Source organism: Tetrahymena thermophila (assembly GCF_000189635.1).
Source record: "Tetrahymena thermophila SB210 genomic scaffold scf_8254420, whole genome shotgun sequence".
Lineage (NCBI taxonomy): Eukaryota > Ciliophora > Oligohymenophorea > Hymenostomatida > Tetrahymenidae > Tetrahymena > Tetrahymena thermophila.
The window spans coordinates 224,420-240,562 of record NW_002476202.1 but is presented as its reverse complement, the minus strand read 5'-3'; the positions used below and the strand labels follow the sequence as shown (position 1 = coordinate 240,562).

The 16,143-nt window shown below is 21.1% G+C and overlaps 3 protein-coding genes across 3 annotated transcripts; all 3 read left to right on the top strand. All coding sequences in view use genetic code 6, as the record gives it.

The window, feature by feature from the left end:
* Positions 1 to 1,861: 1,861 nt before the first annotated feature.
* Positions 1,862 to 4,320, top strand: TTHERM_00693180 (hypothetical protein; the record flags this gene model as incomplete). The annotated part of the gene is made up of 5 exons (XM_001023583.2): positions 1,862 to 1,994; positions 2,053 to 2,528; positions 2,691 to 2,931; positions 3,393 to 3,899; positions 4,241 to 4,320. The coding sequence occupies 5 exons, from the start codon at positions 1,862 to 1,864 to the stop codon at positions 4,318 to 4,320; spliced, it is 1,437 nt and encodes a 478-aa protein (XP_001023583.2).
* Positions 4,321 to 5,842: 1,522 nt separating this feature from the next.
* Positions 5,843 to 7,953, top strand: TTHERM_000693179 (transmembrane protein, putative; the record flags this gene model as incomplete). Its single annotated transcript, XM_012799846.1, has 7 exons — positions 5,843 to 5,966; positions 6,102 to 6,383; positions 6,483 to 6,590; positions 6,712 to 6,718; positions 6,796 to 6,992; positions 7,062 to 7,725; positions 7,842 to 7,953. The coding sequence occupies 7 exons, from the start codon at positions 5,843 to 5,845 to the stop codon at positions 7,951 to 7,953; spliced, it is 1,494 nt and encodes a 497-aa protein (XP_012655300.1).
* A 2,654-nt stretch (positions 7,954 to 10,607) lies between these two features.
* Positions 10,608 to 15,098, top strand: TTHERM_00693190 (hypothetical protein; the record flags this gene model as incomplete). Its single annotated transcript, XM_001023584.1, has 1 exon — positions 10,608 to 15,098. The coding sequence occupies one exon, from the start codon at positions 10,608 to 10,610 to the stop codon at positions 15,096 to 15,098; it is 4,491 nt and encodes a 1,496-aa protein (XP_001023584.1).
* Between the last annotated feature and the right edge of the window lie 1,045 nt (positions 15,099 to 16,143).

The window sequence follows — 16,143 nt, the reverse complement described above, 5'->3', positions numbered from 1 at the left end:
AAAAAAAATAATATTTATCAATATAGCTTTTTTATTAGAAATAATAAAATGTTGCTACATTGGGTGTCTTATTTGTGAATAGTAAAATTTATAGGAAATTTGCTTATAGTGTGTAGATGGATACTAGCTTAATCATTCAACTTAAATATGCGAATAAACAATTTGCGAATAATATTAATATGTTACAAATAATTAAAACTGCATGGCTATCTGTAAAAATAGCTTTGTTCCTCAACAGTCTAGTAAATCTTGTGTATCTGCAAATATTTGTTCCTATCAATATTTATAGCTTACTGAAGTTTCTTAGGGTAGAAATATTACAGATATCTTTTTACATAAAAATGGTTATCTAATTGTAATCTATAGCAATTTTTTTAACTATTTTGACTCTTAAACTGGAAATTATATTAGACAGCAGGCATTTAATTCATCAATTTAATATATATTCAGATTAAATGAAACTATCTATCTTCTAAGTGATCAAAACTAAGTTTTCGAATGGATAGAAGAAACAGGTTAATATAAACTTCTACTTTAAGTATAAAAAGGAAATTTTAATGTTAATTCTGGATTTATTTAGTTATAAAGCTTAGATGTTACTGGCGAATGTTAATAAAACACAATTTTTATTTCTTCATACCAAAATTTAAATAAAACAATTTATTTTACTGAACTCAATTCATAAAATTAAAGTTTATAGCTTTAGTACCTAAAATATGCTCAAATTTCAAATAACTATATTGTATTACAAAATAATAACTACTAAATATAGATCGCGTCTTTATAAATAACCAATAATTTAATAGAAATAAAAAATTTATTTAGCGATTATATGTGCTATGGAATAAATGGTTTATTTTAATAGATGGTTCCTATATTATTTCAGTAGCAGTCTTTTTTTGCTGTAATATTTACATAAACAAATGGGTTTGCATTATTATCTCAATAAGATTAGTCATGCAAACTTTTATATTAAAACTTTTTATAGCCATTAAAAATATAATTATTTTATATTAATGAAGATTAATTATAAACTGTTTATAAGTTAAGAATTTTAATACTATTTAGTGAGCTAAAAGTAATAAATTTCTATGATATTGAAGAAAATTAAAATGATTTTTAATTTAATCTTACCTCATATCCTTTAGATTTTATCCTAAAAAGCTTTAACCAAAATGAAACGAGGTTATATGTATTAAATTTTTAGTAACAATTAGAGAGATATGATATTTTTTATAACAGTATCAATCAAAATATTTCTATGAGTAAGAATAGTACATAATAGCTGTACATAAGTAATCCAACATAATTACTACTAATTTAAAACTAAATTTTAATTGATAGAATCATTATGTGCATAGTGTCTTCAGATATTTAGATAGTAGACTTAATGTAAGATCAAAACATAGGAGTATCAATAAGTTATATAGAAAAATAGAATTACAATGTGGATCAAATAAATAGTATTTAATTTGATGACAATTCTAATTTGCTGTTAAGTTGCTCAAATGATGGAAAAATAATTGTATGGAATTTTTTAGACCCATTGAATCCAATATTTTCATCATAATTAATAACAGATTAAATGTGCTTGAAAGTTTTAATATTTTAGAGCTAGATAGGAATTGGATTATTTACAAAATCCATTATTTTATTTAATATATATAATAGCGGCATTAATTAAATAATTTAGATTAACTCAAACACCTATTCAAATATTTTTGTAAATAAATATTTTATCATTCTTATCTACAACTAATAAATTTCTGTTTGGAAAGATTTATCATAATAAATAAAATAACAGAGATTTACCTTTTTAATAAAGTATTCATACGTTTCTCATAACCTTAGAGTATATTTAATGGATCATATATATAATATGATGTTCATAGACTTTGATTCAAATGATTATTCTTTTTCACAAATTTAATTTAAATAACTTGAAATAAAATCATTAACATTTAACTCTTTATTTGACTTATCATCTTAATAAGGTAAAATCTTTCTATTATATGTATTAATTAATTTTAAGTTAACATTTTATTTTAAAAGGTTCTTTATTAATGTTTTCAAATTTGGAAAATCAGCTTTTTATATATGACTATGATTTGAATTTATTATATCAGCCTTATTTACTGAATGGAAATAAAACAGTTGACATATACTAGTATGATGATAAAACATATTTTATTTTATTGTACGCTCCTTTATATAACTAGGGATATCCTTACTATACTTCTAGTATATACTTAAATAAAACAATTGAGTTTACATATTATTATGATTTAATTACTGGTACATAAATCTTGAATTCTGTAATGTATTCATAAAATTAGCCGTATTCTAAGATGATTATTCTTTAACCACAAAGTCCCACTTCTACAATATAAGAAGGAAGAGTTTATTAAATAACTAATGGTATATAAAGAGCAAAGAAAATACAAACACCTAATGATCAAATTCCAAAGTGTGTTACTAATTCTTAGAAAACACTTTATTTTGCAGGTTCAACCACAGGATCAGTTATAGTAATCCCAGAAAACAAAGATTATTACATTAAATAAATATTTTAAACTCTAAATTTAATTTAGAATGATTCACTCTAATTTGTATAATAAAATTTTAATCTTGGATTGATTTATTTTGTTTCTTATTATTATGTTTTCACTTTTAATATACATAATTAATAGCTAATTTCAAGAATAGATTTTGCAAATGCTCACTAAAATTTAACATCTATTAACTAAATTCAATAAATCTAAGTATACTCATCTCCAAATTTAGTTTTAGCTTTTTCTAATTAATAGCTGATCTTAAAAAATGAAGATAATTAAGTAGAATACCAAATTTCTACTTTGGTTTAAAATTCTAAATTAAAGTATATAAATGGCTGCTAATATGATGAACCATCTAATTCAGTATTTGTATATGGTAATATTTTTTTAAGATATAATCTGAATCTCACTTAGTATAAAATTTTATCATATCCTAATTAATAATAGTTCTAAGTATGCCTCTTCTAAATTAATGTAGTTATTTGCTAGATGAATGTTAATTAAGTTATAATTTATAACAAATAATAGCAATTTTAAATAATTTAGTTAATTTAGATTACAGCTTTTTAATCATTTAGTATAAAAAGTGATGATTAATATCAGAACATACTAATCTATTCAAATAACATAGAAATTTATAGTTTTAATGGTAATTATGTGTCTAGAATAAATTAAATTTCTTCAAATATAATTTAACTGATATTTACCAATCAATATATTATAACATTTACAAGCATAGGTAAATATTTTAGATTAAATGATTATTTTTAATTTTTTTACTACTTTTTTGTATAATAAACACTATTTTTTATAAATATTTTTTTAATTTAAAAATAGGAGCATTTATTTTCTCTAGATAAACTCAATAATACATTACAAGCTTTAAACCTCCAGGAGCAACATTAGTCAAAGGCTTTTATTTTTCTGAAATAAATACTCTTGCTTATATAACAAATGAAATAAGATATGGATAAGTTAAATTTTATAGCCTAGATACATTGTAATCGACAGGAAGTGTTTCAAGCTCATTTCCTGATTTAGGTATTGGTAATCTTATTAATATATTTTATGATTAAGCTAATAATGCCTTTGTCTATGCTGATACTTATGGAAATTTTTATTATACTCTCTATGGATCTTAGTTATATGTATTTAACGTTATTGGAGTATATGAATTTTAACAATAGTTAATTTCTATACCTCTAAATTTTTTGGTAGATTTTAATACTAATTAGATGTATATTTACAACAAAAATACGATTTGGATTGCATATTATAATTTGCTAATAAAAACTGGTAAAAAGGTCATGAATTATAATTAAAAATACTACTTCACTCTTTAAGGTTAATAAAATAATCTTTAATTAGTTTATTGCGATTAAAAAAATAATATTTATTTTTACTAAAATTAAGTTGTCTAATTTTTAACATAGTCATAATAAAATATTATTGATATGAGAAATTTTATATTTAAAAATCAAACTATCTATTTGGTGAGCACAACAAATTAAATAGCCATTTATTTTAATTAAAATTTATTATAGCTAGAATGTTAAATTAATATAAGCTTAAAATCCTTTTTATTTATTGATTAAAATGTAGTCTTAATTCAAACTATTAGCAATTAATTAATTGACATCGATTTTATAGATTAGAATATTTTATTATAAATTTAATTACCATAGAACTAATTAATTACTTCTCAACTTAACGTAACAGCAGTGGATGGATCATAATACTTATTTATATCATTGAGTTCAGGTGATATTATTAAAATAGATTTGGTTAAAAAATAATATTCAATCACTCATAATCTTGTATTTAATGATTATATTTCCTAAATATCTAAATATATTAATAATTAAATTATCCTGGTAACAAAAACTGGTAAATTGATTAGTATAGATACTAGTAGCTTCTAAAAAACAAAACATTTTATCACAAATGATATTTTATAAAATATAAACTATGAAATTGATATTTAAGTAAATCAAATATAATATTTTGAAATAGACTTATTAAAAAATAGATATTTTATAAGCATAATATCAGAAAATAAGGCAGGTGTTTACAATCTAAATGACAATAAAATCATAAAATATTTAGTATTTCCAGATGTTTAGTTTAAAAGAGTTGATAAAACTAATAAACTTATTATCCTCTCATGTTAGTTTTAACTTAATATATATAATTAATAACTATAGTATTTAAATTATTTAAGGAAAAGCTAATAAAATCAAATAAACAATATTGTAGTCATTAATGATAATATCTTATTAATTATTTACCTTTCTTAAATTGAAATAATTGCTGTCAATGATTTAAGTGGTTTTATAAATTCTATATAATCTATTTAGCTTACATATCCTAAGATTGCTAATTTTAATATTTTAGAAAATTAACAGCTTTAAATTTTAGTTTTACACTAAGCTGGAGTTTATGATGAGATAGTCAGTATAAACTATATTTACTAATAAGTATCTTTATTTGATAATGATAATAATAAAAATAGTCAAAATAATATTTGCTAATACTAATTAAAATACTAGTCTACTCAATAAATATAAGCTTAATTTTAATATATTTATAGTTTTCAAAATTCTTAGGCAATCAGTTATTTTTTTTCTATTTTATTGAGTGAATCAATAAAGAATTTATCATTTCTTTCTAAGCCAAATATAGAATTCGTAATAAGTCCCTAAAATTAATAATAAAATTAGCTATTTTTATCCTAAGATTCATTTTTATTTATTTAGTCAGACATAAATATTTAGAATTTTGATTTTATGTTTGTCGACTAAGCAGCTTAATATAAATTTTAGTAGTAATCATAAAAAATTGTTATTTATAATTGTAATATTTTAAATTAAAATATTAGCTTAGGAACATCTCTTATATTTGAAAATATATAATAAATATAAATTATAGGAATGAAATTGAATTCAATTACTTTATCATAAAACTAAAACGTGAATACTAATTAATAATAATTATTTTAATTTTAAAACTGTTCTTATGTTTTGATTGAAAACCTTTTAATTTAGAATATAACTCAATAGATAGGATATTAAGAATTAATGATATATCAAAATATCGATACAATAATCCTAAAAAATGTAATTATTAAAGACAGCTTTTTATCAAACGGGTTAATAAATCTTATTTAAGTAAATAAATTGAGAATACAAAACTTTACTGTAATTAATTGCTAAAATATACTAAAAAACAACAATAATAATCAGCTATAGTAAATATCATATTTACCTAATTTAACATACATCATAAATATGTAGGGAGTAAACAGAAGTGAAATTATTTAATTTAACGCAACAAATAACAATGATATATCATTAATATGGTCAAATAAAAAGTATTATACTAACTTATTTTCACAAACTTTATTTTAAGATAGTATTTTTTTAATATAATCTAATTTTAAAAACAATAGTTTTAACAAGCTATTTAATAAAGACTTTTAATAAAATTTAATAAAAATTTCAAATTCATTTGCTTAAATATAAGACATATCATTTAATTAAAATAAAGGAAATATAATAATTACAGATACTGATATTGTTAGTATAAATCATTGCTAATTTAGCAATAATATTGGTATTGATGGTTCTTGCCTTAAATTTTAATAGATAAACTTTAATGTAACAATATAATAATCAGTATTTTTAAATAATATAGCTTTAGCAAATGGAGGAGCTATTTACATATCAGATTCTAATAATATAACAATTAAAAAGAATACCTTATTTTAAAATAATACTGCATAAATAGGAGGAGCTATGAGAATCTAAAACACTTAATAACAAATATTTAGTAATTTATTTTATTTTGAAAATATAAAAGCTTAATTTAAAGGAAATTAAGGATTTATTTTTGGAAATGATATAGGAACTTACATATATAAATATTTAGTTTATAAAAGCTCTGATACTAATTCTACAAAAATAACTTTAATATACACAGGATACATGTTTGAATAAAATAAAAATGACTTAATTTTACAAAATATTAAAAGTGGTGGTAATATAAACCTAAAAATTAAGTTTTTTGATTAGTTAAATAGTGAAGTTAAAATTAATAAATCATCTTTTATAAATAATGCTTATCCAGAATCTATTATGAAAGAAATTTAATATTATAGTATTTAGGTATAAACTAATTTAACTACTAATGATCTATAGATAAAAGGTAATTCTATCTCAACAATTTTAAATTTTGATTAAAGTTTAAATTGTTTCTCATTTAATAATCTGCAAGTAACAGGTTTTCCTTTGTCACAAATATCAACAGCATATTTATCGATCACTATTAGTTAATGGCAATAAAATATAGAAATTCCATTTACTTTAATATTTAGAAATTGCATCAAAGGAGAGGTTTACGAAATGATATCATCAAATTTAGTTAATTGTGTTTCATGCAGTAACCAAACTTATTCACTATAAGAACCTATGTAAGAAACGAATATAACTATAAAAAATTAATTATAAGAATATATTAACAATTATATATGCAAAAAATGCCCTGAAGGGTCTTAAAGTTGCTTTTAAGATAAAATCCTTCTTTAAAAAGGATACTGGAGAGAAACGAATAATTCTGACTAAATATTTTAGTGTAATTAGATAAATCCAGAAATATGTGATAGCAATAACTAAAATGGATGTATAGAAGGCCATATTGGACCTCTATGTGAAACATGTGATTTCTTTGGTAACGTATGGTAGGGAAAAAGTTATGCATAAGGATCATAAGTATATGAATGCAATGCTTGTAGGGATGAAATACTTTAATTATTACTTGCTATTTTGTTAATTGTGGTCTTACTAGTTTACTTGCTTTCTTCAACTTTAATTTTTATTAGATAATATGTCTACAATTCTACTCTTACTTATATAAGGATTTTAAAAATACTACCCTACTCTAACAGCTGTCTATTAGATTAATCTACCTTTATAATAAAAACACTAATCAATTACCTTTAGGTATCTTCAATTCTTGTGAATATAGATTATAAACTAATTTATTCAGCTATAAATATTGGATCATAATTTGTAGGATAGCCTATTAGTAGTATTGCTGTAAATAGCTAGTGTTTTTATAAATACTTAGGTTATGAACTATATAATTACAATGAGCTAAAAATTAGGTCTTTGCTGTATTTAATCTTACCAATAATTATGATTTGCATTCTTTTGGATACGTTTTTAATTTTAAACATTTTCTTAAAAAATAAGATAAATAGATTTTATAAATGGGTTTTAATTATAATAGTTTTTTTCTTTTTTTAACCTAACTGTATAGCCTTTTGTGTAAGTACCTTAGCTTGCAGATAAATTGGTAGCAATTCCTATGTTGCAACGAGTTTAATCATAAGTTGTAGTGATTAAGAGTATTATTCATTTAAACTTTACTCAATTATACCAATGCTATTATTTTGGTCTTTATTTCCAATTTATTTACTTATTATGCTGATATATGAAAAAAGCAAATCAAATAAAAGCTTTAATTTTTGTTCAATCAAACTAAAATATGGATATTTTTATCTCGAATACAAAAATAATTTCTTTTACTGGGAGTTTTTAAGAATTTATGTAAAGATATCTATTGTGTTAGTTACAAATTTACTGAATTCTATAGAGAATATTCAACAAATTATAAACATAGTCATAATTAATTTATATATGGGAATGATTTCTAAACTCTAACCTTTTAATGATAAAAATGAAAATAAATATGAAATCTTAAGCTTTTTAACTGTTTTAATTACTCTAATATTTTAGAAAATATCTTAATAGTAAAATATCCCTTTGATATAGTTAGTAGTGATCATTTTACATTTATCTTATATTACATTTATTATATATTAAATATTAAAGATAAAATTGATGAAATCTCAAAATAAATGCTTGCACTACCTAATAAAAACATTTCTAGGGAAAAAAATATTTGATCAAATAATAAAAAAAAGAAATACAATTAAAATTCTTTTTTTATGGAGAAAAGTTTATAAAAATTTAAAATTTATTAGGCAAAATAATATTCTGTCTTAAATATAAGACTTTGAAGAGTTTTAGATAAGTGGAGATAGTAAACTTTCACAGATCAAATGTAAATTAATATATATTTATTGAAAAATTTTGTAAATATTAAAAAGAAATTCTTTGAAAAAATAGAAATTTATAATTCAGATGATAAAGTAGGAAAAAAGTTAAAACTTTCATATTCTGGTACTAATTCTTTTCTAACAGCAAATTAAATAAACTTATCAAATCAAATGTTAAAAAATGAAAAAAAAAGTAAAGCTTCTAAATTTTAATTAAATAGAGAATAACTTAAAGAACAAAATTAGAGTGATTTAAATTAGCTAACATTGTAAGACATTTAACACTATTCCTAAACATTATTTGGAAGAAATTAAGTTCATAACTAAAATCAAATTTAATAAGATAAAAACAATAGTCTTTCTATATCCCATATTTAAAAAGAAATAGAATTCGAAGATTTATCTAATTCAAATATTAATAACAGACGTTTAAGTTTCTAAGTTTGAAATTAGAGAAAAATATATTTTTTATTATTTTTACTTGATAGGTAATTTTATGATAAGCTATTAAGATTGCCGAATATAAAAGGCAAATTAATAAAATATTTATTGCTTTTATATTTTATTGATTCTTTATTATTTTTATATTTGTAAATATATTCTTAGCTAATAGGTTTTAATTTTAATAATAATTTTTATAAATTAATACTTGAGATTTGTATATGAGTAAACAATTTGATTATTTAGTTGATATCATAATTTATCTATTTTTTTATTTGAAAAACATTTAAATACTTTTAAAAATTTAAAACAATTATACAAATTTTAATTTTTAATATCACCACTTACACATTCTTTAGAATAAGCATATGTTATGTATGCTTTTTAAATTAAATACAATTTTTTTCAATTTTAATATAATAATCCGAAATTAAGAACTCTGATTTTCCAATTTCTATTTTAATGATTAGAAAAATAAGTTTTGAGTTTTACAAAATTTCTTCATAAATATTTCTTTATTCACAGCCTTTTCATCATCAAAAAAATAATTCATCATTCCAATTTAGCATATATGCTACATTTTGAATAATAGTCTTTTTTTATTATTGTGTTATCATCATTAAAGGATTCAATTTAATATAATACAATTCTGATTTATGTAAATTTTGAGATAGTAGTACCTAAAAATTATTTTTATAAAATTCTTTATAGCTTGAAAATTTTAGCAATTATCCAGTTAAATTCAACTACTTTAATTTAATAAACTTAAAGATGAATAATAATTAAAGTGTTAATTAAATTAATATAAAATAAATAAAAAGAAGTGATAAATCTAAGAGAGTAATTAGTAATAGAGTACTAGCAGAAAAAAACCTTTGCTAATTTATGAAGATAATTAATTGATAATAATAAATAAATATTACCATTATAGATCTGAAACATCAATCAAAATTTATCATTATGCATATTAAATAAAATAAATTTTTTATTATTAAACAAAAAGTATATTTGAATTAATTTATTACAAATTTTTAAAATCTAATTTTTAATAATATTTTATTATGATAAAGTTTATTAAAATATTATGTAGCAATTTTCATATCTAACTATGCATATAATTCTAAATAATATATAAGTTTCACGCATTAATTTAAGTCAATCACTTTAATATGAAAGTTAACAGCAATTAATTGTTTTGAATAGAAAATTACAATGATAAAAAAAATAAATTTCGTAAAATTTATTTATGATAGAAAATATATTGAATTCTTTGCTTAATAAGTTAGAAAAGTGAATGAATAATAATTTAGATGAATAATTTAAAGAATTTTTTGAAAATTTAATGTAGTAAAGTGAATAGTTTAAATTCTTTTAAAGGATAATAAATAAATTAAATTTCTAAGTTAGTATTAAAGGGTTTTATTGTTAAACTATTGAATTAGCATACTAAAGCATAGAAAATTAGCTAGGTTACCAAATATATAGAAAGATAAATGCTAGCAAATAAAAATTAAAGACCTTCAGGTTATAACTAGTCTGCTATAAATTCTTATTTATAACCCTATTAGCAGTACACTTCTGCTAATCAAAACAACCTAAGCTCTTAATTACAATAAAAAGATAATAATAGAGGAAGTCTCTAAAAGGCGATATCTCCAACAAGAAATTCAACACACAAACAGTATTCTTCTTTTAAGTAGAATTAGAAGAATTAAAGTCATAATAGTTTCAAGGAAGATACTAGTGTAAACAGTAAAATTGGTACTTCGTCTTCTTTATTAAAAAATGGAAATGGGATCATAGGAGGCGGTTAATATGATGTAAATAAATCTAAAGGTGAAAATTCTTTATCACCGTGCATAAAATCTACAAATTTATAAAAGAATGGGTTATTATCACCATAATTAATGAAATAGTCAACATAAAATTTATCTTATTTGATAAATAAAAACAAGGAATCTAAATCAACAGAACCATAAACAAGTTAAAGCTACTTAAAAGACACTCAATAAAAATAAATTCAAAAAATAGATCACAGTAACATGTACCAAACACCTTAATCATTATCTAAAACTAATATTTAATCTGGAAATAATGAAATCGGATTACAATCTTAATAATAATACACTCAATCATAGAACTAAGCTTCTATCTATAAAAATACTTAAAATTCACCCAATACTACCTATGGTAATATTGTTAACAATAATCTTTAGACTCCATCAAATTATAATAAGAATATTTGCACAATAAATCTGTGTGACAAACAAGATTTATTTTAAAATATAAATTTAGCATGCAATACGAACAATAAAAGCATAAATGATATCAATAATAAGTTAGAATTGAGTTCAAATAATCCTTAAAGATCTCCTTCTACTTATTAATAAAGTAATAGTAATAATAATTAAAGTAGCAACAAAATTCTGATTCAGCCTATATCAAAATAATCTTCAGCAATTAATACAGAGAATGGTTTGCTAAAATCAAATTAATTACAGTAAATGTAGTCTTCAAAGAATTATTTTGGTTATTTAAGAAGTGGATCTCAATAATAACAGAATTAAAGTTCTGTAAGAAATGTTTTGTAATAGCAATAAAGTAATAGCTCTGATGCTAAATTTAATTTACAATAAAAAACTAAATACATTGATTTATAATCAACTATTTAATCAAAAAAATAAGGCTCTCAATTATAATATTAGCATCAATAATTAACTTAGCAATAACAAATACAGTAGATATAATCATACTTAAATTAATCAAACAAAACTGATCAATCGTCTTAGAACCCTTTTAATAACATGTCTAACAATTCTATACTTTTATCAAAAAGTTCTTAAAATGGGTTTGGTAGTATTGTAAGTAATTAACATAATATAATTACAAGTAGCCAAGAAAGTGACAAAGACCATAATATAAAAAAGCTAAATAATCCACTAACCTCTAACTCGGTCACTTCAAGTAAATCTAGTATGAATGCAAATCCAATAAGCTATCTATAGAAATAAGATTCTAATCATTAAAAAAGTGGAATTTAAGTTCAGTTAACAGAAAGTAGAAGCTTAGATTAAGTTTTTAGTGGAAGTGATTCTCAAAAAAGACTCAACGTTACATCAGTAAATCATGAACAGTAATCACCAACAATTGTACAACTGAAGTGCGATATGCAGTAAAAATCTTCATCTTTAAGCCCTTATAGAGAATCTAGATAATAAATAAATGTTTTATAAGAATGTGACTCTAACACAAATTAGATATGTTAAGTCTGTAAAACTAAAAAAGCAAATTACTAAATTAATATATCAGATATATCAAAATAGTATTTCTGCTCTAAGTGCAGCATAGAATAATCAAAATTCAACTCTAATTCATCTAACCCAATAACAAATAATTCTATAAGTACAGGTATAGGTGGTAGTGCAGCAGAATCTTACTTATCACCTCAAAAAATAAATATTACTTCTACACCTATCAATTTATAAACAATAGATCTCAGAACCGATCTTAATAATCATTCACCAGCAACAAGCTTATAAAATGAGTCTACCAAAAAAGGATAGACAGACTAATTGCATCAATTCTAAAATTTTGCTAATATAAAGACAACAAATTATATAAATTAAGTAATACCACTAGAATAAAAATCTTCTGAATTTTAAATCCCATAATCTTCTCAATATATAAATAGTAAAATAGATATTAAATAGATTGCAGATATACCTTCATATACTCCTTTAAAAGCTATAAATGCAAATAATTAAGTAAATTAAAAGCAAATTACAAATAATGATTAAATTTCATAGTAATTATAAAAGCCTAATCAATAAATTTTATAATAATCCAACACTCATAACTTAAATTAGCCAATATTAAATGGTTATACTTAAGACTTTTAAAGTAGTAATTAATAACCTATTTCTTAAGCTCTCAGTGAATTTAAATCTTAGATTGCACAAACATTTGACACTGTTTAATCTTTAACTTCATAAAATAGTAATTTTTCGTTATAAGATGTACAAAATAATTAAAACCCTTAAGTTAACAATAATTAAAATGTTTTATTTGATAAGCAGAGTTAAGTCTCAAATAATTATTAATCAAATGAGTTAAATAAATTTTAATCTCCTATTTATCAAATTAATGACTTTATGGGTGAAGAAGAAAAAATAAAAAGATAAAAGCTAAATGATTTTCAAGCCAAATTATTTAGAATAAAAAATGATTTTGATTAGTTATAAAAACAATTTTATGAAAAAAACGATTCGCTGATATAGGAATATCATAAGAATATAGAAAGCGTTGATTACATTTAAAAGTCTCTTGTCAATGTCATTGAAGAAGTTGCTTCACGATAAAAAGAAGTTTTACTTAATAATTTCAACGATAATTTAGCAAAATATAAAAATAGCAAGTTTGAGATTTAATAAATATTAAATTACCTGAATTGTACTGAGAATGACTTGATGAGCAATTTTGATTCTATATTAAGAGATATGGATATTGATAGTTTAGATGATATTATTGGCCAATATAATTTGATAATTTAGTAGTATGAAGAATCAAGAACAAAAAAGTTTTTAAGTTAGTTGTTCGTAGTTTAGCAATTAAAATATGCAAACGATGGCAATTAATTGGCTTCAGTTTCATAAAAGATGCAAGATGTAGTAAACCATTTGTTAACAATTATTTCCTACACTCAAAACATATAGAAAAGCTAGGTTAGTTCAAACTAAACACTTTATGGAACTACTGAACCTAACGCCAAAGTACAATAGTTCTAATTATAATAAAATAGTTTTATCAACTAACAACCTAAATCCATTTATGTAAGCTTCGAAAATAGAGATATTTTTTAAAGCGCTGCTCATAGTACAACTGACCAGCACCATCCTGAAACATAACCTCAATCTCCTTCCTTTAAAGCAACTTTATCTCAATAAAATTAATTAAATATGCATCAATCATAATAAAATGGATTTTAATTTTTAACATTTAAGGAAATTATCAACAATGAAGAATAGAATTAGTAAAATAACAAAATTTAAAATTAAATGCAGTCAAGTCAATAAAACTAATAAAATAATAACTTAGTTGTAAGTAAGCATTTTTACTCTAGCAATGGAGATATTATTTAAAGATCTTCATTTGGAAGCGAAAATAATAAATAAGAATAAAGTGACTCTCCTTTATCTACAAAACCACAACTAATTCCAAATAATTATTCTACATATTAAAGTTCCCCAAAACAAGTCTTGCTAACAATGGAAGATGAGGATTCTAGCAAAAAAGGAAATTATTACTCTAATTTGAATATGAGTAATCAAGGTATTGGTGGAATTGCAGCTTAACAGTCATTACAGCTTAATTAAAATATTACACAAAATATTCATTTATACAATAATTAAATTCCAAGTTATTAAAATAACAGTCAAATTTAAAATGCATAATAAATAAATTCAACAAGCTAAGCTACTAACTTGTAATAATATGATGCAGAAATCAAAAAGTTAGAGGATTTAAGAATAAGCAATTAAAAGTTATAATTAGATGGATTAGAAATAAATTCTATGACCTCTCCAACAAATAAAATTATTTATAGAAGTTAAGAAAATCCTTTCAGTAAAATTAACACTCTTGTAAAGAATTACAATAATGAAGCTATTAATTTAAGCTCTAACTCTTAAAATTATGGGCTATAAAGTGAAAATCAATCAATAGATTATATATTTAATTAATCAACTACCACCAGCGCTTCTAATAACAATACAAGTAACCATAATCACAGTCTTTTATTTAAAAACAAATAAAAATATAATGACCTTCTGTAAAAAATTCAAGTTAATTAATCATAAACAGAAAAGCTTTGCACTGATGTTCTTAGCTCTGGATAAAATTTTAAATTTTCGCAGTAAGAAGAAAATCAAAATAATCCTAATCCTCAACTAAGTTAATCGATTTAATCAGGTTTCCCTAAAAAATGATTTCGAAAAAGACTATGCTTTCAATTTTGATAAATTAATTCGAACTTCTTATTGTATCTCTTAAAAGGATAATACAAAAATAAATAAATTAATCTAAAGTAATAATTATTAATTTTCCATTTTATAACCAATTCATTCAAGTCTTTAGATTACCTTTTAAAAATTAATAATCTGTATTGATATATTTATAAATATTTTTTTGAAATATATATTTACCTTTATTATTGTATATATCATTGCTAATTAAATATATTATTTTGTTTGCTCACTTAAATATAATTACAATTTTTCAGATCTATAAAATAAGAATAAGTATTCATCAATAATGTTCTGAAAAAATAATATTTTTTAAAATAATTATAAAAAGTTTTATTCTACTAATTAAATAATATTCAATAAGTATTGATAAATAATTGTAAATAATTATCTAATAAAATATAATTTCATTATTTAGATATTGAATTTACTTAATCAATTATCTATATTTTAAATGTTAATTTTTTTATTATAAAGTTTATTTATTAAATTTTGAGTTTAATTGAATGTCTAATAAATAAAAGTTGATTTAAATAAATCTAAGCATTTTACAAAAACAATTTAAATTATAAAGAAAAATATAATTAGCAAAAGTTTTGAAAATTTTTGTTGTAAAAAACTTTATAACAAATCATAATAAGAATAATTTATAAATACTGTTAAAATTTATATGAATAGAAATACATTTTCTTAAATTTTTAAATTAATAAGAATTCTGCTTTCAATATTTAAAAGTCTTCGTTTTAGAAAAAAAGAGTGATTTGAGTATTTTAAAGAGATATTTTATTTTTTTATTATTTTTAAAAGATAATAAATTTTTAGTCCTTAATTAATATTTCTTTATTTTAATATTTTCCTCTTCATGCTTTAATTTTCCAGTTAAGATACTTTTGAAAATCTTCTTGGAGTTTTTTCTTTCAATAGATTAAATGACTTATTTTTCAACTAGAAAGAAATTTATTAATTATTTATATAAAATAATAATGATAACTAATTATTGATAGATTCT